General features: G+C 63.0%; 1 protein-coding gene across 1 annotated transcript in view; it reads right to left on the minus strand.

The window, feature by feature from the left end:
- Positions 1 to 20,231, minus strand: part of MEGF6 (multiple EGF-like-domains 6) — a 113,584-nt gene that overhangs the window by 2,418 nt on the left and 90,935 nt on the right. The window contains exons 11-35 of the mRNA XM_008574553.1: positions 19,814 to 19,936; positions 18,932 to 19,123; positions 18,425 to 18,556; positions 17,552 to 17,680; positions 15,673 to 15,801; positions 14,891 to 15,025; positions 14,679 to 14,813; positions 11,089 to 11,214; positions 10,487 to 10,618; positions 10,278 to 10,406; positions 10,010 to 10,141; positions 9,228 to 9,356; positions 9,001 to 9,129; positions 8,546 to 8,674; positions 8,013 to 8,141; positions 7,642 to 7,770; positions 5,343 to 5,471; positions 5,117 to 5,248; positions 4,806 to 4,934; positions 4,109 to 4,237; positions 2,903 to 3,031; positions 2,571 to 2,699; positions 2,214 to 2,342; positions 1,976 to 2,104; positions 1,121 to 1,249 (exon numbers count right to left, since the gene is read on the minus strand). Coding sequence (XP_008572775.1) covers positions 1,121 to 1,249; positions 1,976 to 2,104; positions 2,214 to 2,342; positions 2,571 to 2,699; positions 2,903 to 3,031; positions 4,109 to 4,237; positions 4,806 to 4,934; positions 5,117 to 5,248; positions 5,343 to 5,471; positions 7,642 to 7,770; positions 8,013 to 8,141; positions 8,546 to 8,674; positions 9,001 to 9,129; positions 9,228 to 9,356; positions 10,010 to 10,141; positions 10,278 to 10,406; positions 10,487 to 10,618; positions 11,089 to 11,214; positions 14,679 to 14,813; positions 14,891 to 15,025; positions 15,673 to 15,801; positions 17,552 to 17,680; positions 18,425 to 18,556; positions 18,932 to 19,123; positions 19,814 to 19,936 — 3,303 coding nt within the window. The remainder of the gene's footprint in view (positions 1 to 1,120; positions 1,250 to 1,975; positions 2,105 to 2,213; positions 2,343 to 2,570; positions 2,700 to 2,902; positions 3,032 to 4,108; positions 4,238 to 4,805; positions 4,935 to 5,116; positions 5,249 to 5,342; positions 5,472 to 7,641; positions 7,771 to 8,012; positions 8,142 to 8,545; positions 8,675 to 9,000; positions 9,130 to 9,227; positions 9,357 to 10,009; positions 10,142 to 10,277; positions 10,407 to 10,486; positions 10,619 to 11,088; positions 11,215 to 14,678; positions 14,814 to 14,890; positions 15,026 to 15,672; positions 15,802 to 17,551; positions 17,681 to 18,424; positions 18,557 to 18,931; positions 19,124 to 19,813; positions 19,937 to 20,231) is intronic.

The raw sequence follows: 20,231 nt of genomic DNA on the forward strand, positions 1-20,231 counted from the left end.
CCCCCCCCCCCCCCCCCCCCGGCCCTGCTGTGGGAGGGGCTCCTTATCTTTACAGCTCTGAACAGTTTGCGGCCAGGGCTGCCTTGGAGAGGCTCAAAAGGATGCACATACACAGTAATGGGACCGTATCTGGGTCCCCCAAGCCGAGGACCCCCAGTTGGGAATCCACACTCAGCCACACTGCAGAGCCGTGGGCTGGCTCCTCACCTTTGCCTGTCTGCACGTCCTGCCCCACACAGGCCCGTAGCAGGCTCTCACCTGCCTCCCACCGCCTCTGCAGAGACCCTTCCCAACACCTGCAGCAGGCTGGGCCTGGGGAGCTGACTGGGGGCACCAGCAAAGACTAGGCTGGCTAGAGGGGCGGGGCACCCCCAAGTTCTGCCTGCGGCTGGAGGGCACATCAGGGGCCACCTTCCCCAACTCTGCATGTGGGTGCATGCAGCCACAGGCAAGGCACTGCAGCCTGGTGTGCACACACATGCACTGGAGCACACACATGTGCCCGATGCACACATGCCTAATGCACACGCTGGGGCACGAGCACATGTGCCTAGTGGACACATATGCGGTAGAGCATGCGCAGACACCTGGTGCACACACACACCTGGTACAGGAGCTTACTACAGCATGCACATTCCTGCACACGTATTGCACACATGCACTGGTACACAGAGGCTGGTGGTGCACATGCATGCACGTTTGCACACATATGTACTGGCACCCACTGGTGCATGCATGTGCTGGCCAACGTGCACACCCTGGCGCCCACAGACGCATGCGGAGCAGGGAGGGGCAGCACCTGCCACACTGAGGACCATCCAGCCCTGCCCCTGGGGTCACAACTGTCTGCAGGCTCCTGCTGCAGTTTGCAGCCCACCCTTGCAGCTGTCTGGGCCTGGAGGAGAGGGCTGCTCTGGGCAGGCTAAGTGGCTGTGAGCTCACCCCTCGCCCATCAGAAGCCGACTGGACACAGATACCAGGCAGGGATAGCTGAGGTTCACTCTGGCTAGCCTGGTCCAGCCAACTCTGCAGTGGGGTAGGGGGAGGACAGGTCCTCGGCCAGGGGTGGGGCTGGGGAGGCCTGGTGGCCTCGCACCCTCCCTTGGGAAGCCCGACTCACCTTCCCGGCACGTGGGCCCCATGTAGCCATCCACACAGTGGCACTGCCCACTGACAGGGTCACAGTCAGATCCACCCCCGCAGTCACAGCGCAGAGAACAGCCCGGCCCAAAGTAGCCCCCTCTGCAATCTGCAGGGGCAGGAGAGAGCCCTGAGCATCCTGCCCCGGGCCAGGGACCCCAGCCATGGGAGCCACTGGCAGAGGGCCTGGGTGGGGTGAGGCCCTCCATGTGGGGTGTGTGAAGCTGAGACCTCAGGCCTCAGTTTCCCCTGAGGAGTATCACAGTTCCTGCCACACCTTACTGAACAGTGCGCTGTAGCCCACAAGTTCCTGCGTGGAAAAGCGCTGGACCCTGGGCACATACCCAGAATCACAAACCCCCGGGGGCAAAGGAAGCCTAGTGCTTGGGGACACTCCCTCCAGGGCACAACAGACCCAAAAGCCACAAGGAGGTTAGTGTGCAGCCCAAGCAGGACGGCCCCTCCTGTCCTCAGGTGGGCCCTCTCATCCACAGGGCTCACAGCTCCCTCGATGCCCGCAGCCCCGGCTGGCAGATCACAGAAGTCTTTGCACCTAACTGGGGCTTTCTCTTGTGACAGCAGCCCCCAACCCTGGGAAGGCCTCCTGGGGACTCAGTGGGTGGCCACAGGGCAGGGTCTGGCCCTGACAGCTCCAGCAGGAGCACTGTGTTCACACGTGTCCCAGTAGTGTCACCCCCACCAGATGCAGAGGCCCCGGAAGGGCACAGTGCTCAGCCTGGGGCTGGCACAGACAGGGCTCAACCAATGCAGTTGATACTGGCCGCCGATGGAGATCCACACCCACATCCCCCTCCTGGCAATACCCCAGACTCACCCAGCTCACACATTGCTCCTGTGGTTCCTGGCGGGCAAAGGCAGAGGCCAGTGACAGGGTCACAAGGTGCCCCCCTGTCACAGACACACCGTTGGCGGCAGCCCTCTCCGAATGAGCCTGGCTCGCACCCTGGTGGGGGCAGTGGGTCAGTATCACCCTCCTGTCCTGCATCTGGACTAGACAGGGCCAGGGTCGGGGGGAACAGGATGAGTAGCCCGTGGGGGCACGGAGCACTCACCCCTCTCACAGAACTGGCCCTGGAAGCCGGCAGAGCAGAGGCACTGGCCGCCGATGGGGTCACAAGGGGCTCCGTGCTGACACTCACACGCTGCCTGGCAGCCAGCACCATGGAAGCCAGGCGGACAGGCTGAAGGAGGACCCTAGTCAGAGCGAGCCGAGGGCAGGCAGCAGAAACCTCCAGTTTGTCCGGAGGGAGCAAAGGACTGAGGATGGGGGCCCCACGAGAAGCCCCCTCCCACGCTTCCTCGTTTCTCCCCAGCCCCTGCTCCCAGCCCCAGCCCCCCCAGATCCTCCAGATGGATGGACAGCTGCCTGCAGCGGCCCGACTGGGCAGGGGTCCGGGCCCCAGACTCACGGTGCTCACAGGCCTGGCCATAGAAGCCCGGGCCGCAGTGGCAGACCCCCGTGGTGGGCTCACATGTGCCATTGTTGTGACAGGAACACTCCAGGCGGCAGGCAGCTCCGTAGCGCCCAGGGGGACAGGCTGGGGAGAGGGGAGGAAGGATGGGGGCCAAGAGGAATAGTCCCTCGGGCACTAGCCTGATTCAGGTGACGCCGGTAGCCTTGCCCAGCCCTAAGGCGGCCCAGGAGCTCCGCTCAAGTCTCCCAAGCCCCTCCCGTCCAGGACTGCTCCCCCAGCCCAGGGCACGGCCCTCCCTCCATGCCCAGCTGGCACCACACGCTCACCCAGCTCGCAGCGTGGCCCCGTCCAGCCCAGGCCACAGGAGCAGCTGCCGTTGGCGGCATGGCAGCGGCCCCCGTTTCTGCAGACACACTCGCGCTCACAGCCCACGCCAAACCGGTCCTGGGCACAGCCTGGGGGGCGGAAGGCAAGCGCTGCCCGGAACGTCCCCCAACAGCCCTGTTCATTCACTCATGGTCCCAGGCAACACCCCCAGTCCTGGTCGAGGAGCTGAGGATGACTCGGTGACAAAGGGGCCGAGACCTTCCAGGGAATCTGAGCAGCTGCCCAGCCGGTGGGGAGGGGTCAGGGAAGGCTTCCTGGAGGCGGAGGCGTGTTGTGCACAGGCCCATCTTGGAAGCAAAATCACATCCTCCAGACCCGAGAAGCAGCATGGTTGGACATCCGTGAACTCAGAGGTGGCTCCTCTGTGGCCCTTCTGTTTATAACCTGACATCTGCTGACTAACCCGATGGCTGTCGTCCTTCCTGGGAATGAGGCGGGGCCACTGTGTCCTGGCTGGAGCCTGGTCCCTGGGCTTCTGATCCTTTGCTGCCACCAGCTCCCAAGCATCCCCCACGCTAAGAACTTGTGGTGGGGGTGGCAGCCCCCTGACAAGGACTGAGAATGGGGGCCAGGCCGCGAGGCTGTGGATGTGGCTGTGGGGACTGGGTATGTCATCATGACCAGGAGTCGCCACAGCCACCCCCAGTGTCCACCCCATTTATCCACTTTGGCCTGTGCTCCAGGCTTCCCCCTAACTGGGGTCCCTGGTCCGTAGGCCTGGTGAAAAGGGCCAGGAGGACCCTCTTCCAAGGGGACATCAGCCAGGAAGCTGACTCCATCCCCAGACAGAAAACAGCTGACAGACCCGTCCTGCTAGGGGCCAGCAGGGCTGTGGGTCGGAACCTCCAGCCCCCACTAGCCGCAGGGACGTGGACAGGTCACTCAGGAGCCTGAGCCACGGGGACCCAGGCAGTCAAGACAGGGCTTGGGGTGGCAGGGGACAGTCTGTCCCCACAAGTGAGGCAGCACTGTCAACACCAGCAAGGGCACCTGCTTCTTAACCCCAGGGCCACATGGGTCCCCAACGGCAGTGCCGGTGTGAATGTACCCCTGGGGTCTGGGTTCCCCCCACTGGCCTCTCTCATGGCTAATCAAGCAAGCTCTGAAAAGTGCTGACGTGCCCCATCCCCTGAAGCAGCACTCACCGTGCTCACAGTGGACGCCGGCCCTCCCCGGGGGACAGATGCAGGTGCCGGTCACAGGGTCGCAGGACGCCCCCTGCCCACACACGCACACATGGGCACAGTTGGGGCCGAAGCGGCCCTGTGGACAGGCTGCCGGGGAGGGAGCAGGTGAGGAAGGCCACCTTCCCTCCTGCAGTGCCAGCCCCCAAGGCAAGATGGAGGCCAGGGGAGCCACAGGGACTCTGCGTCTGCCCCAGACAGGGTGGAGTCGGCCGGCTCCCATGCCCCGCCCACCGCAGCGTCTCCTCCACAGGAGGCCAGCTGGCCTGTGCTGCAGGGACTCACCCCACTCCCAACCCGCCCCCGCCAGCTCCACCTGGGTCCCAGACGGGGAAAGTGCCGACATGACCCAGGAAAAGGCCCCTCGCTCGGCAGGACGCTCGTGCACAGTAGTGCTCACTCTGCCCTGGTGCACATTCCCAGCTCCCGCTGAGCACAGCACAAGGCTGGGCAGGAGTTGGCCAGAGGACGGGTGGGATCACACGGACACCCCCAGGGCTGTGGGCCCTTCCTGCCAGGGAGCAGCAGCAGCCCGGGGCCAGGCCCAGCAGAGGGGGGTGGAAGGGGGTACAGAGGTAGGCAGTTCGGGTTCTGGCTGGCTGGCAGTACCCTGCCCACTGGAGACACAGTGGCCCAGCCCTGCCACCCGGCCACTCACTGAGGCTGCAGTTGGCCCCGAGGAACCCCGTGGGGCAGCGGCAGGCCCCCGTGGCCACATCGCAGGAGCCCCCGTTGAGACACCCACACAGCTGCTCACAGCCTGGCCCGTACCACCCAGGCGGGCATCCTGCAGGGACAAGGGACAGCTGCCAGGGGCCGGGGGACTGGAGACTGCCCCTGGCACCCCTAAACACAGCAAGGCAACTCCCGTGAGGCCCCCACACACCCCACCTTCCACCCCCTCAGACAGGGGCCTTCCTGAGGACTGGGGGCCGGGGGCCCAGCACGGTAGGCACGGACGACACTCACGTTGCTGGCAGCCGGTGCCGTGGTAGCCAGCAGCACACACGCAGGCCCCCGTGGCAGGATGGCAGGCCTGGTTCTCGCCGGGACACCGGCACATGCGCCCACAGTCCTCCCCAAAGGTGCCGGGCAGACAGGCTGGGAGCAGGCGGGACGGGGGTCAGTCCTGGCCCAGCCCAGGAGTCACCCCGCCTGGCCCCCTCTGTGGGTAAAGGTTTGTGGGAGAACCTACCCTGCTCGCAGCCGGGCCCAGTGAAGCCGGGTGGACAGCGGCACTCCCCAGTGACGTGGTGGCAGGGGGCACCAGGCGGGCAGTGGCAGCGCTGGCCACAGGCCTCTCCGAACCAGCCGCGTGGACACGCTGCGGGAAGGGCGTGGCTGGGCAGGGTTGCAGGAGGGGGACAGTGGGGCACCCTTGGGCCAGGGAGGGCTCGGGGCGGTCACTGTGTAGGACCCACCCCCGCCCCGGACAGCTGGTCCCCAGTGCTGGCTGAGCTGGGGGCTGGGCTCACCATTCTCACACCGCAAGCCCCTCCATCCTGGGGGACAGAGGCAGGCCCCGGTGACGTGGTGGCAGGTGTCTCCCCGCCGACAGGCACAGCGCTCCTCACAGCGAGCTCCAAACGTGCCCTCGGCACAGGCTGTGGCAAAGCAGACGGGTGGGAGGGCTGAGTCCTGCGGTCTCCATCGGGAGCCAAGGAGAACGGGAGACGCCGTGCGGGCGAAGGGACACATGAACACCCTGGGCCAGCCCGAGGGTCCAGCAGCGGCTGAGCTGCGTCAGCCCAGGCCTCCCACTGACAGCAGCCCCAGGGCCTGAGCTCTGAGCAGGGGGCGGCCTGGACTGCCCCCTGGGGTGGAAGAGGGGCTGGTGAGCCCGAGCCCCGGTGGGAGGCTGGAGCTGGGGATGAACGTGCCAGTGCTGGGGATGAATGTGCCATCATCCACCCTGACGCCCCCTCACAGAGGCTCCGAAGGGGCTCAGCCCTGCTGGGTGACAAGGCCCTGCGGGTACAGAGGCTAAGGCCTGCTGCCCAGTAAGCGATAACCCCAGCCAGCACAGGCTTCAGACCAAGGGGTGAAAGTGNTGTTGCGCCCGTACCTCGCTCAGCCAGTGAGCGGGAACCAGTCTGTATGTGGGATCCAAACACTCGGCGGGAGCGCCGCTGCGCTCCCAAGCGGCGCACTGCAGCAGTGCGCCACCGGGCCAGCCAGATTTATGGAGAATTTAAACGTAACTTTCCCGACCATAATATTAGAAAGAGTTGTTGTATTGATCTTTCAATATTTTCCTCTTCGCCCTTTTTTCTTATTTTTTCTTTCTTATTTTTCTCTCTTCTCTTCCTTTTCCTTTTTCTTCTTTCTTTTTTTCTTTTTTTTTTTTTTTGAGGCTGGCCGGTACAGAGATCCAAACCTGTGACCTTGATGTTATAAGGCTGCACTCTTTTCTTTTCTGTTTTCTTTCTATGTTGTTATTGCTTATGTGAAAATAGCACAGTTCCTTGTGATGAAAAATTGGAAAATGCAGAAACAGATAGAGAAGGAAATAGTTGCCTGTGATCCTGTTGTTACCCCAAGCTCAGCTCTGTTGTTGAGTGAGATGTGCACCTTTCTTTTTTTTCACATAAAGACACAGACATTGTCTTTTAAATAAAGAGCCTTGAACTGTAGCTGGTGTTCTATTTTTTTTTTTTTTTTTGAGTTGCGCATGAATATATTTCCATGGCCATTACCCATAGCTGTGCTGACATGACTGTGTATTCTTTTGTTTTATGAATTTATGTGTCTATTATTGTACTTGTTTTGGACACAGATTACTATGGAGAAAGCTGAGGTGGTTGTCTGCGAACTTCCTCATTGAGATTCTCTGCACTCCGAGTGGCTGGGAGGAGTACACCTGTTTTCCCACACGTGTTTCCTTTTTCCTGTTATAGACTTAGCTTTTCCCTCAAGGTGGTACCATTCTACCTTACACTTTGACTTTGTACCTTTCACGGGGTGGAAGAGGGGCTGGTGAGCCCGAGCCCCGGTGGGAGGCTGTTGCTGGGGATGAATGTGCCATCATCCACCCTGACGCCCCCTCACAGAGGCTCCGAAGGGGCTCAGCCCTGCTGGGTGACAAGGCCCTGCGGGTACAGAGGCTAAGGCCTGCTGCCCAGTAAGCGATAACCCCAGCCAGCACAGGCTTCAGACCAAGGGGTGAAAGTGTCCCTCTCTGGAGTCGCTAGATGGGAACTGTGCTCCCATCCCCAGCGAGGGCATCACACGTCCCTGCCCACTAGAGACCCGTCCAGGGGCCAACACACACCCCCACTAGCTCAGCAGCAGCCCCCACCCCCGTCAAGCAGCTTTCTGGGTCAAGACCCTCCCAGAGGGTCCCCTGGCAGCTCAGACATCAGCCCCTGCCCTCTGCCTCACAACTGACCACCTGGGTGAGGTCCCACCCTGGGCCATGGTCCCTGGCCCTGGAGCGAGGCTGAGACCACCCCTTGACCCCAGCAAGGCCTCCCAGACGCCCCCAGCCCACTCACGGCTCTGGCATTTGTCCCCAGTCCAGCCAGCCAGGCAGAGGCAGCGGCCCGTGTGCCGGTCACAGAGGCCATCGTTTTCGCAGCTGCAGCTGTGTTGGCAGCCAGCTCCGAAGCGCCCAGGGAGGCACTCTACAGGGACGGGGACAAGGGTGAGGGTCCCGCCTCCTGGAGCAGGACTGTCCCCGCAGACTCAGGAGACACTGGCCTGTGCTTCCTGCACCTGAGCCCTGGTTCCTGTGTCCTTAAGGACTAGCCTTGGAAGGAGAGGCGCCCTTGGCCACTCCCAGGACACTGCCCCCTGAAACCAGGGGCCCTCCTAGGCCGCCGGGTAGGACCACACCCGCACGGCCAGCTCTGCCACCTCTGCTCACCGTTCTCACAGGCCAGGCCAGCCCAGCCCTCTGAGCATTCACAGTGGCCTGAGACAGGGTCGCAGGTCCCTCCGTTCTGGCAGAGGCAGGAATGTCCACAGTCCTCGCCGTACAGGCCGGTGGGGCAGGCTGGGGGCAGGGGAGAGCGGGAAGGCAGCCACCTGTAGCGTCCAGCCAGCGGGTCCCCCATGATTCAGGGGGCTCGCCAGCCATCCCAAGGCCCAACATCACAATTTGAGGACAGGAGCCTTGCCTGGGGCTACTGCCATGATTACCTACCCCAGGCCCACCCTACGCCCACCATCCCGGCTTTGGGGAGCACACACTGAAGGGTGTCTTCTCAGTCCTAAGCCACCACCTCCCCCTCCAGGTGTTCTATGGGGTGCCGCAGGCCCCGCCCCTCCCTGCCTACTGCTCCAGGTGAGGTTTCCACCCACCCTAGCCTCCCACGACCACGTGACCCATGCGGGCCCAGCAAGAGGCAAATGTCATCCTCCAGGCCTGGACCCTGCTCTCTGGACTGCTGGACTCACCCTGCAGGCAGGTGGGCCCCATCCAGCCAGGGGCACAGCGGCACTGCCCATGGACGGGGTCACAGGATGCCCCGTTAAAGCAGATGCAGGCCTGGCTGCAGTTGTGCCCATAGGTTAGGGCTGGGCAGGCTGCAGGTGGAGATGGGCAGTCAGGGGCCTGGCGCAGAAGGGACCCCGGGAGCAGGTGCATTGGGAGATCTCAGGCAGCTGGGCAGATGTGCCAGGGTCCCTGGGGCTGCTGTGCTCAATTCTACTCTCCCTCTGCCCTGGGTCACCCACTCAGCAGAGTGGCCACAAAAAGGGACCAACACTACAGCCTTGTGGGCAAAGCAGTGTTCTCAGGGTGGCCGCCTGGCAGCTTTGGACACCCAGGACGGGACCCAGAAGTGAGTCTCCCATGGAGGACCTGGCACCCCCTCCTGCAGTACCCGGGGCTGAGCAGGGACCTCACGCACTCTGGCTGCAGCGGGGGCCACGGCGGCCGGCGGGGCAGAAGCAGGAGCCACTCACGGCATCGCAGGTGGCTCCCACAGTGCAGTTGCAGGCCCTGCGGCAGTCCAACCCAAAGAAGCCGGCCGGGCAGGCTGCAGACAAAGGAGGTGATGGGGAGGTGCCCAAGATCCAGGGACTCTGCCCCACACTCGAGGCCCCTGGCCCATGCCCGGCCTGCACCCCGGCTCACCATGCTCGCAGAAGGTTCCCCTCCAGCCGGCCGGGCAGGTGCAGGCCCCGCTGACGTGGTCACAGGCTGCCCCATGCTCACACAGGCACCGCCGCTCACAGCCAGGCCCGAAGTGGCCCTGGGGACACCCTGAGACACGTAGCCCCGGCTCAGCGTCAGCCAGGGTCTGAGAGGCTGACCCAGCCCCATCTGGTTTTGCCGCCATCCCCAGTTAGGGCCCCGGACAGTGGGGCAGGGCCTGGCTCAAGAAGCTTCCCCTTACCCGGGGACTTGGCTCACTCACACGCATGCCCCACCCCCAGCTAGGAGCATTGCAGCCTGAAGCCCCTGGGCTTCACATTAAGGGTAGGGGTCCTCACATGGGCTGCCTGTAGGACCACCTGCCCCAGGCCCACTCTCACCCGCCAACCCTGCCTTAGGAAGCACGCACTGAAGGGCGTGGCCCCCAGCCCTAAGCCACCATCTCCCCACCCCCAGGTGCCAGGTGACAGGCCCCGCCCCTCCCGGCCTCTGCTCCAGGTAAGTCTTATGTCTGGTGTGGGCAGGTGGGAGAGTGGGGACTTGGTCCAGGCTGTGGAGGGAGAACTGGGGAAGCTCAGGTGAGGACAGGAAGGTAGGGCCAGGGCCCCCAGTGGCAGTGCACGTGTGCACATTAATACATGTGAGCAGGCATGTGCGTGCATGCATGTGTGCATGTGTGCTTACATGTGTGCATGCACATGTGCATGCATGTGTGTGCTCGGGGGTGGGTGTGCACGGCCAAAAGCCAAGCCAGGACTCACGCTGCTCACACCGCGGGCCCACATAGCCGGCCTCACACAGGCATAGGCCACTGGTGGCGTCGCAGCTCCCGTGGCCTGCGCTGCAGTTGCAGGTGTGGCTGCAGTCGGGTCCCCAGTGCTCACTGTCACAGGCTGCAACAGAGCCCTGGGTCACCCCTGCCAGGTATGGGCCCAGGGGCAGCTCAGGACAGGGTGGGGCCTGCTGCTGGCCTCCAAGCCTCCTGGGTGCTGGGTGGAGGCTTCTCCAGGGTGAGGAGGGCCCCCGTACCTCTCTGGCAGCTGAGGCCGGTCCACCCGGGGGCACAGCTGCAGTGTCCCGTGGCTGGGTCGCAGTGCCCGTCGTTGGCACAAGAGCACCTCATCTGGCAGCCAGGCCCAAACCAGCCTGCTGGGCATGCTGCGGGCAGAGCGCAGGGGTGAGCGTGGGGGCCATGAACACCTCACAGCAGCTGAGGTCAGGGCTCGAGCCACACTCACCGTCCTGGCAGCGGGAGCCAACGAAGCCCGGGCGGCACAGGCAGGCTCCGGTCTCGGGGTCACAGCCAGCGCCATGTTCACACGTGGGGCAGATCTCCTGGCAGCCAAGCCCCCAGCGGCCCTCGGGACAATCTAGGGACCCCCATGGCCAGTCAGTATCCCCCAGCTGCCCTTGCTAGACATGTAGGTAAACCTGTGCCTGGCACAGCCCAGATGCCCTCATGTTATGGCCCAGGATGAGGAACCGCTGTTACCATCCAAGCCTGCCCTGGACAGGGGGGCTTCCTGGGCCACTGGAACCCCTGCGCACCTCCTGGGGCTACAGGCTGCCCACACAGAGGCAAAATGGGAAGCCCATTAGAGAGACTGGGAGACCCCTGTACAGACACAAGTAGCCAGGAGGCAAACCACAGGCCTGGGGGCTTAGCTGGGCAGCTGTGGACCCCCACTCCCATACCCACGGTCCAATAACCGTGCACTCTCAAAATTGCTGTAGACGGGCCTAGGATCTACAGAGCTGGGGTCCCCAAACCTGGCCCAAAACTGGCCCTCTGGAGTCATGCAGCCCAGGGAGAAGGGGACTGGGGACCACTGCCACTCACCTGCCCCACAGTCTTCCCCAGTCCTCCCTGGCGGGCACAGGCACTGCCCCATGACCCGGTGGCAGGGGGCTCCCTGACAGGAGCAGGAGCCCGAGCAGTTCACACCGAACGTCCCTGCTGGGCACTCTGCAGAAGGAGGAAGGGCCTCAGCCACCGCATGCAGAGCTGCTCAACCCAAGCCTCTCCCCTACAAAGGCTCCTGGTAAGTGTGCCCCCCACCCTGGCACCTGCTCCAGCTCTAGCTCCAGAGGGTCTGAGGAAGGGCCTCAGCCACCGCATGCAGAGCTGCTCAACCCAAGCCTCTCCCCTACAGAGGCTCCTGGTAAGTGTGCCCCCCACCCTGGCACCTGCTCCAGCTCTAGCTCCAGAGGGTCTGTGGCACACAGCTGGGGCACCCAGGGTGACCAGGACAGGTCACAGGAATGGGCAGGGAGGGGGCAAAGGGCAGTCTCTTGGACACAGAGAGGCAGGAGCAGCGCATGCCTCGGCTGTCCAGGACCCTGGAGAGCTCCCAGGAGCACAGGGCAGGCTGCTCTCTACCCTCCTTTCACCACCCTCCAGGACCTCTGCTGGCCAGGTCAGTGCCCCTCACCTGGGGGTGCCAGCCCAGCCCCTCTCACTCCCCTGCCCCACCCAACTGGGAGCTCCTCACAGGAATCAGCCCCAGAGGCTGCGGGCATGACCTGCATCCACCCACTTTACACCCAGATCCGGGGCCCCTCCCTGCAGGACAGGATTGAGAAGGTGCAGCAGGCAGAGTGCTCTGCACACTAAGAGCGTGGCGGCCCTGGAGGCCTGGAGTCTCTTCCCTCCACCCAGCAGGTCAGTGAGACACTGGGGAGAACAGAGGCCAAAAAGTCAGAGCATCCTGAGAGGAGGAGCAGGCAGGCCCTGGGCCCGCTGCAGGCCTCAGGAAACAAGGTGGGTGCTGCGGAGTCGGGCCCCGCCCCAAGGAGGGCCCAGCAGCTCGGGATGGCAGAGCTTCCCTCCACATTCCCCACACTGTCCTGCCCCCAGGGCCTGGCCTCGGCCTCCCCACCCCAGAACAGCAGAGCGAGAGGCTAGAGCCGGAGCTCTGGGTGGCAGAGAAGGCTTCCTGCCTGCCCAGCATGGTGTGGCACGGCCACTCTGGGGCCCGGCCTGCTGCTGGCACAAAACCCTGCCCTGGGCCTTCGTGGGAGCCTCAGGAGGGTGGGCTACGAGAGCCCCACACTCCACATCCAAAGAATCACAGAGCCCATGGGTCGACATGCCCCACAGCGGGGCTGAGAGCCCTGGGAAGGGGTCAGCAGGATGGGCAGGGTTCCAGGCCTGGGCCTGGAGGCCTGAGAGGGGCTCGGGGAACAGACACCATGGTGAGTCCATGTTAGAAGGGCCCATCCCCGTGCGCACCCACCAGGGACACCAGTACGTCAGCAGGACTCTGAGCCCAGCACACAGGTGTGCACGGGGCCCTGGCACAGCCCATGCAACTGTGTGGCTGAAGCAGCCCCACCACTAACTGGGGACAGACACATGTTTGAGGCAGTAATTGTTTCCAGACCTAACAACAAGCAGGAGCCCACCATTTCTATAAACTGAGTGTCATTCCTGTGGCTCATCCTCAGGGCACTGGAGGCCTTAAGAAAAAAAAAGTAAAGAAAAGAAAGACGGTGGGGAGGGCTGGGGCCGAAAGGCCCTTTCTTTTTTTTTTTTTTTTTTCCTTATTGTCTTTTTTCATGACCGGCAACGGATCGCAACCCTCAGTGTCACGCCCGTACCGGACCGGGACCGGCAACGGGATCGCAACCCTCGGTGTTGCCCCCGCACCTCGCTCAGCCAGTGAGTGGGAACCGGTCTGTATGTGGGATCCGAACCCTCGGCGGGAGCGCCGCCGTGCTCCCAAGCGGCACACTGTAGTAGTGCGCCACCGGGCCGGCCCCCGAAAGGCCCTTTCTGGCCTTAGCAAACAGGCTGCCAGAGAAATGCTGGGGGCGCTTTTGTGGGGGGGGGGCCTCCTTGCTGTCCCCTGCATGAAGGGGGACAGTCTAAAAGGGTCACAGGCATCAGGGCAGGGGAGCTACAAACGTGCATCCTGTGTGTATAATTGTGTGTGTTCACGTGTCTGTCTGCATGTGTATGTGTGTACATGCATGTGTGTGTGTGCATGTGCATGCATGTGTGCAAGTGCACACACATGCATCTGTGTATATGCACGTGTGTGTGTTGTGCCTGCCTGCATGCATGTGTGCAAGTGCACACACATGCATCTGTGTATATGCACGTGTGTGTGTTGTGCAAGAGTATCTCCATGTATGTGTGCATGCGTGTGTATATGTGTGCATCTGTGTATATGCATGTGCATGTTTGCATGCCCATGCATGTGTGCACATACATGCATGTGTTATATGTGGAGGGGGGGCTGGGACAGGGGTGGTGGGGCAGAGAGAAGATGCCGGGTGAGTCAGGAGGAGCCTCAGTCCTGTGTCAGTGTGATTCATCAAGCTCTCGTGACGCCTGTGCAGATGGCGAAACAGAAACTCAGAGCTGCTGAACGCCAGCCTGAGACCACAGAGCTCCTAAGAATCCAGGTTGGCCCCCTGGTGCAGCCCTAGGAGGGCAGAGGAGGGGTGCTGGCACCAGGCTTCCACGGCTCTTCTCCAGCCCTGGCCACAGTCATGCTGGTCACACCACAGGCCCCCCATGGCTAGGCGTGGACAACATGTGCTGTGCCGAAGGAGGCTCGAACCGGCTGAGCCCTGTCAGTGCCCGCTGCAGCGGTCCAGTTACTCACGCTGAGGGCTTTTTTCCTTTCCCCATGAGCCAATGACAACACTTAGGTATTTCCTGTCCTGGTCATGAGACTACATGATGGCTTTAGAGACATCATCCTGCAGCCCCACGCATCAGACAGACAGGCTAGTTATGCACTCGGCCAGGTCCACACCACGGTCCCCACCTCCTACCGGCTCAGGCTGAGGAGCTGGGCCGCTTCCTCCAGGCGGTGACAGCCACGGTGCCCCACCTTTCCAGCCCATCGGCATAGCCTCCAGCCCCATGCACACTGGGCTGCCCACAGGGTCAGGGTTTGACTTCCTGGGGCGCCCCCCCCAGCCCTGCTTTGGAGAGCCAGGCCTCCCAGGGACACCTGGTGGCTCCTCCTCTTCTGCCCCATGTGAATGTGGGGCACCTGGGCTCTGTGCCCATTCACACGCATGGGCCACACGCCCACGTGGAGGGGCTCCCATTGCTGTCCCACGCTGCACCTCCAGCCCAGACCCCACGAGGAGGAGCTCCTGCCCCCGCTCCAGCACACGACGCACTCAGTGTGTTCGGGTGCAGTGACGGAGTGAGGGAGTGCGGGACTTTGGAGAGGCACCGGTCCCTTTCTCTGGACCAGGCCCCGGGCAGACAGACCAGCTCCTGCCATGAGCAGCCTCTACAACACAGACCGGTGGCCGCCCTGCTGCTGACCTTTACCCACCAGTGACAAGGGCAGGTAAAGGTGTCACCAGGTGACAGCCTCCAGCTGTGCAGCACTTCTGTGAACCACCTCCCAAGGCGGGCCAGATGACCTGGACCTATGGGAGCCCCAGGGGCCAGCCACTCACCTTGGCCACAGTCCTCTCCCCAGTAGCCGGCAGGACACTGCTTCCGACATTCGCCACTCACAGGGTCACAAGCCACGCCTGGTGGGCAGGTGCACGCGTGCCGGCACCCCGGCCCGAAGAAGCCCAGCTCGCACTCTGCGGGGGCATGGGAGGGGTGAGCGGGTCCCGTGGACCCCGGGACCCTCCCTGCTCCCACCCCCATGTGCACTCACCATCCTGGCACCGCTCGCCCCGGAAGCCCGCCTTGCAGGAGCAGCTGCCATCCTTCCTGTCGCACGACTGCGTGTTGGGCTGTAAGCACCGGCACTCCTCCGAGCAGCCCGGCCCGAAGGCCCACGGCGGGCAGGCTGCACCCACACAGCTGTGAGGGGTCCTGCCCACCCACGGTGCCCCCCTCCCAGGGCCCTGTTTCCACGCAGCCCTAGACTAGCATGGGCGATGGTGACGAACCCCTCACAGCCGCGCCCCTTCCAGGCAAGGTCTGGGAATCACAGCACCTCGCTCATGCCCAGGGGGCGGGGACAACTGTGCCCACTTTACAGACAAGAACCAGGGTCTCGGTGAGGTTTAGAAGCCCCAGGTCATGCCACTTCCCAGCTGGGAAAATCCCAGCTTTCTCCACTCTAAGCAGCCCTTTTACAGAATGACCTAAGGAGCTGTCTTCACCCGCCTTTCCTCTACCAGCCCAGCGCCCCCTTCCCTTCCCTCGCCAAGTGTCTGCAGACCCTGCAGAGGGTGACCCAGCCGGGGCTCAGGGCTTGGCCTCACTGCCAGGAATCTCCAAAGGCCAGCATGAACCCCATGCCCCAGAAGCTTCCGCTAGAGGCCTGCCCCCTGCCTTCGCCTTCAGCCCACCTGCCTGCCTGGATCAGGGCTGGGTGGTGCCACAAGGCTGGGACCACCCACCCAACACCGGCTGCAGGAAGTAAGGCACGGATGGTCCCCTCCACCCTCTGTGGCCACTTCAGACACTGGCAGAGGCGGTGGGACTCACCAAGATGGCAGAAGCGGCCGTAGAGCCCCGGGTCACAGAGGCAGGCCCCATAGAGGCGGTGGCACCGGCCCCGGTTGGCACAGTGGCATTTCTTGTGACAGTGCTTGCCATAGAAGCCCTTGGGGCAGCCTGGGGGACAGCAGGGCCCAGTGAGCGCTGTAGGGAGCTGCCAGCCCACCCACACATGGCTGCGCCACATGAGGAGACACTAGGGGGCTTCAGCCCCCAGAAAGGGAGCCAGGGGACATGGCCAGAGGGCTTTGGGGCCACCAGCCACCTCAGGACCTCATGCAGACTGGGGAGAGGCCAGGGGTACGAGACGAGCCTCCTGAACGTGGCGTCCCCAGCTGGCTGGTCCCCGCAGGGCCTGTGGCAAGGGAGGCGGCCGAGCACACTCCTCTGCAACACGTAAGAGAAATTCAAAGCTCACACCCCACTCTCTCTGGCAACTGACCCGCAACTGGGGTGTCCTAACTTCTGTCCCACAGAGGTCACCGAGCTCGACCTCTGGACCTCAGATCAGGAAGGACACACAGCCCCAGCTGGCCAGTGGCTCAGGCCCAGGCATCAGGAGGCCCCAGGGCCAGGAGAGGGGCTCTCACTTGTCCTCCCAAGATGCTTCCCTCTGTCTCCATCCTGCCCCAGGTCCTTCCTCCTGCTGACGGGGCTGCAGTGGACCCAGCCTCAAAAGCTATGTCCTTGACCGAATCCCTAGGGTCTCACAGTGAGACTACCCTGCATTATCCAGGTGGGCCCTAAATCCAGCAACAAATGTCCTCTTCAGAAAGGCAGACAGAGATTTGAGACAGAGGAGAAGGCAGAGAAGGAGGGGACGGCCACGTGAGGATGCAGGCAGAGACCAGAGTGATGCAGCCACAAGCCCAGGACACCAGGGCCTGGGAGCTCCTGCACGGGCCCGATGAGTCCCCTGTCCCTGGAACTGGCTGGCCAGGCCTCTCCTGGGCCTCCCCTCCATCAGTTCACCTGCACAGGTCCATTTTAGCTTCTGGGGAGCCTGGTGACCCTCCCACAGGCCCCGCCTGAGACCCAGGTCATGTGCATGCTGCAAAACGGAAGCTTTAAGGCTCAGACCCTTTACCTGCCAGAGCCCCTGAGATCGTACAGAACCCACCCCTCACATGGCCTCTAACGGGCAGTGAGTTCCCACAGGATAGAAATGGCAGATTGAAAGGGAGGAAAGGCAGGGACACTGACCGGGAAGGAAGAGGCAGGAAGCCCTGTGTGGGGCTGCCAGCCCCACAGAGCTCCGCACACAAGCCACAAAGCTCCAGGGGCGTCAGGGACAGGTTCACTGATGGCTACCTCACCCAGGCAGGAAGTTTACCGTACGTGAGCTACATTCTCCAGGCAAAGAGGCAGAATTTCAAAGGTCTAAAGACTCAGAGAGGAATATTGGCCACCTGGGAATCTTAAACTATGTGGACTCGAATTCCTCTAAAAATGCTGAGACTTCAGAGTTAGAAAGGACATCGGCACCCTCCCAGGCAGCCACCGGCCCATGCATGATTCCTTCTGCAAATCCCACCCAGCCATCCTACAGCCACACTTGAATGCTTCCAGGAACGGGGGGCTCACTACCTCTCAAGGGGACCCATGCCAAAATGCTGTTTTGTTGAGTCTTCACCATCTGCTATGGTCAGGCCTGAGAAAATTAGCAACAATGAAAACTTGATGCCTCTCTCTCACGGGCCTTACGTCCCTTCAACAGCCTGGTGCTCTAGAGCCAGGAGGCCAGGAGGGACGCCCAGGGCTACCTTCTCTACTCCAGTGGAAGCTGGTGGCAGCTGAGGGCTGGTACCTCCTGCCTCCCTCACACCCCAGGGGCAACTCCAGAGGCACCAGGAGAGGCTGCACGCACCGTCCTCGCAGTGGGCTCCACTGACACCCGGGGGACAGCGGCAGGCCCCCGTCACGGGGTCGCAGGTCCCGCCGTTCTCACAGCTGCAGGAGAGGCTGCAGTTCCTCCCAAAAGTGTCTTCAGGACAAGCTAAGGGGCCAACAGGGAAGCAGCACGGTCACCACCCAGCAGGAGTGCTCGCCATGGACACTGTGAGACCCCCTCTCTTGGGGCTGAAGGTGCCCCACTCAGAAACCTCCTGGAGAAACTCGTGAGGCACACGCACCCCACCTCCCCACCCACAGTCACGGCAGACATCGCTAATCGATCACTGCTTCCTCTCCCTCCGAGTGCCCACACCCCCGCACATCCCTCTGACCCGCCCTTTCAACAGGAAGACCCTCACAGACAGTCACCGGGGCCTGGAGAAGAGCCCTGGCCTCCAGTTCACCCCTGAGGCTTTGGACAGAGAACAGTTCTCAAACGCGCTTTAGCTGCTAACTTGCTCCCACCAGGAGACAGGCACGACAGTCCCAACTACCTGGGGCCAGAGGAGCCCACCCACCAGCTGACCTCAGCAGACAACTCCCCCCCTCACTGCCTCAGTTATTTGTTGGCTTGCTTGTAGCAGGACCTCCAGAGACCGACAACCCACATGGGACAAACACGCAGCTTGCTTGTTCCTAGGGCACCCCACTGCCTACAGCAATGCCTGGCACGGACGGGACAGTCAGTGGACACTTGTCAAAGGAACAAATGAAAGAAGGAAGGAAGGAATGCATGGACCCCTCTGCCCAGGGCTGGCGGGGAGGAGTAAAGCTGAACAGACGGCCCGCAGGTCCTGGGGTTCAGATGCCCCTGCCCAGCCCCCCGGCCCCCACCCAGCAGTCTCACTCTGATTGCAGATGATCCCGGTCCAGCCCTCTGGGCAGTCACAGCCATCCAGGCCCGGGAGGCAGGTCCCTCCATTCCTGCAGTCATCGCAGGTCAAGCTGCAGTCGTGGCCGAAGGTGTCACCCAGGCAGACTGGGGGCAGACCAGGCAGGGGCCTCAGGACCTCACCCCGGCCTCAGGCCCTGCCCAGGCTCAGCAGGCACAGAAGCTGGGCTCAGGCCCTCAGGTCGGGGAAGAGGACACACAGAATGTCCTCAGCCCACAAGGGCTCCCAGCGGGGCCAGGAAGGGCCACACAGCCTAGGAACAGCCCAGGCCCAGCCCAGGCCCAGCCCCGGACAAGCCGTGCAAACTAAACAAGCAGCTCAAACTTGGGCCTTGGTCAAACAAGGCGATCGCAGGGGTCGTTCCTCACACCCAAGACCCCAGAGCGGACCTCAGCCCGGCCCGAGGGGTTGCTGGCTGCTGTCCCTGAGAGCAGGGGCCCCCAGCTAGGGCTGCCACTCACCAAACTTCTCTGTGAGCGTGTGTTCGCCCCGCAACTCCGCCTCCTCCTTGTCAGCCCCACCGTAGTCGTCCTGGAAGAGCTGCGGCAGCTCGTCCCGGAGCACCGCGATGTGGGGCAGTGGCCGCACAAAGGGCAGCTGGACCTCTAGGTCCACCGTGGGCAACTCTAGGTCCACCGTGGGCTCCTCCAGGGCTGGGGAGGGACACAGAGGCCCCTTAGCCCCGGCTGCCCACCTGCCCTCCCCAGGGCTAGAGGCTGCACTGCCCCGATAAATCTACGCTGGGCAGGGCTGGCCTGAGTCCCCCAAACTCAACCGACCACCCACCACCCCTCTCCCCCCCGACCTCCTCCACCCCCACCCCTGGTTGCAGAGGTCATCCCCGCAAAATTCCTAACCCTGCTCCTCAGGACAGAGAAGGCCCCAGGCCCTGAGGACTTGACCCATGCCACCTCTGCCCCCAGCACCATCCCAGCTCCGCCCTGGCCCTAGGGACTCTGGAGCCTGGAGGGTGGGAGATAGGGCAGCTGCCATCAGTACCAGGGACAATATAACCTTAGGGCATGGTCCCTTCTCTCACCTGGTCAGGGCAGAAGCTGGACCCTCAGGACCCCCTCCCAGTAACACTTTGCCCTGTCAGGACACCTGTCTGACCAGCTCCCTTCCCCAACCCTGTGGCCCCACAAATGTCCCACAGCAGGAGGCAGGATAACAGTGGAGTCCACGCAGGGTCCATCGGCCTCTGAGACGGTGCAGACCCAGAGAGGTGAGGGGATGCAGGATCCCACGTTGTGCGGGGGAGGCAGTCATGTACGTGGGGGTACAGGGGCTACTGGGAGTAGACCCCAAGACGGCAGGGAGCATGGTGCCCCAGGGAGACTCACGGGTGCAGCCCCGGCGGTCCTCGTCCAGCCTGTAGCCGGCCTCGCAGGAGCACTGGAAGGAGCCAGCCAGGTTGGCACAGTGGTGCCCACAGCCACCGCGGCCAGAAGCGCACTCATCCACATCTGCGGGCAAACCGGGCTGCTGGGGCCTGTGCTCCAGGTCGGGGACTCGGGAGAGCCTGCCCACCCCGGCTCTGTGTGCTGGATAGAGGTCCAGGTAGCCAGGCTGGGAGCCAAGCAGCTTGTCTCCCTAATCCAGCGGGTAAAGCCCACCGCACAGCCACCACAGCCTCTGTGGCCATCCTCCTGTCCCCAGGGTCAGACGCAGTACACACCTGTCTGAAGGAGGCCAGGCTGGGAGAGCAGCCAGTGACTACAGACTGGACAGAGGGAGCGAGCAGGTCACACAGCCCTACCC

The sequence above is a fragment of the Galeopterus variegatus genome, unplaced genomic scaffold, assembly GCF_000696425.1.
Source record: "Galeopterus variegatus unplaced genomic scaffold, G_variegatus-3.0.2 Scaffold1065, whole genome shotgun sequence".
In the NCBI taxonomy this organism is placed as follows: domain Eukaryota; kingdom Metazoa; phylum Chordata; class Mammalia; order Dermoptera; family Cynocephalidae; genus Galeopterus; species Galeopterus variegatus.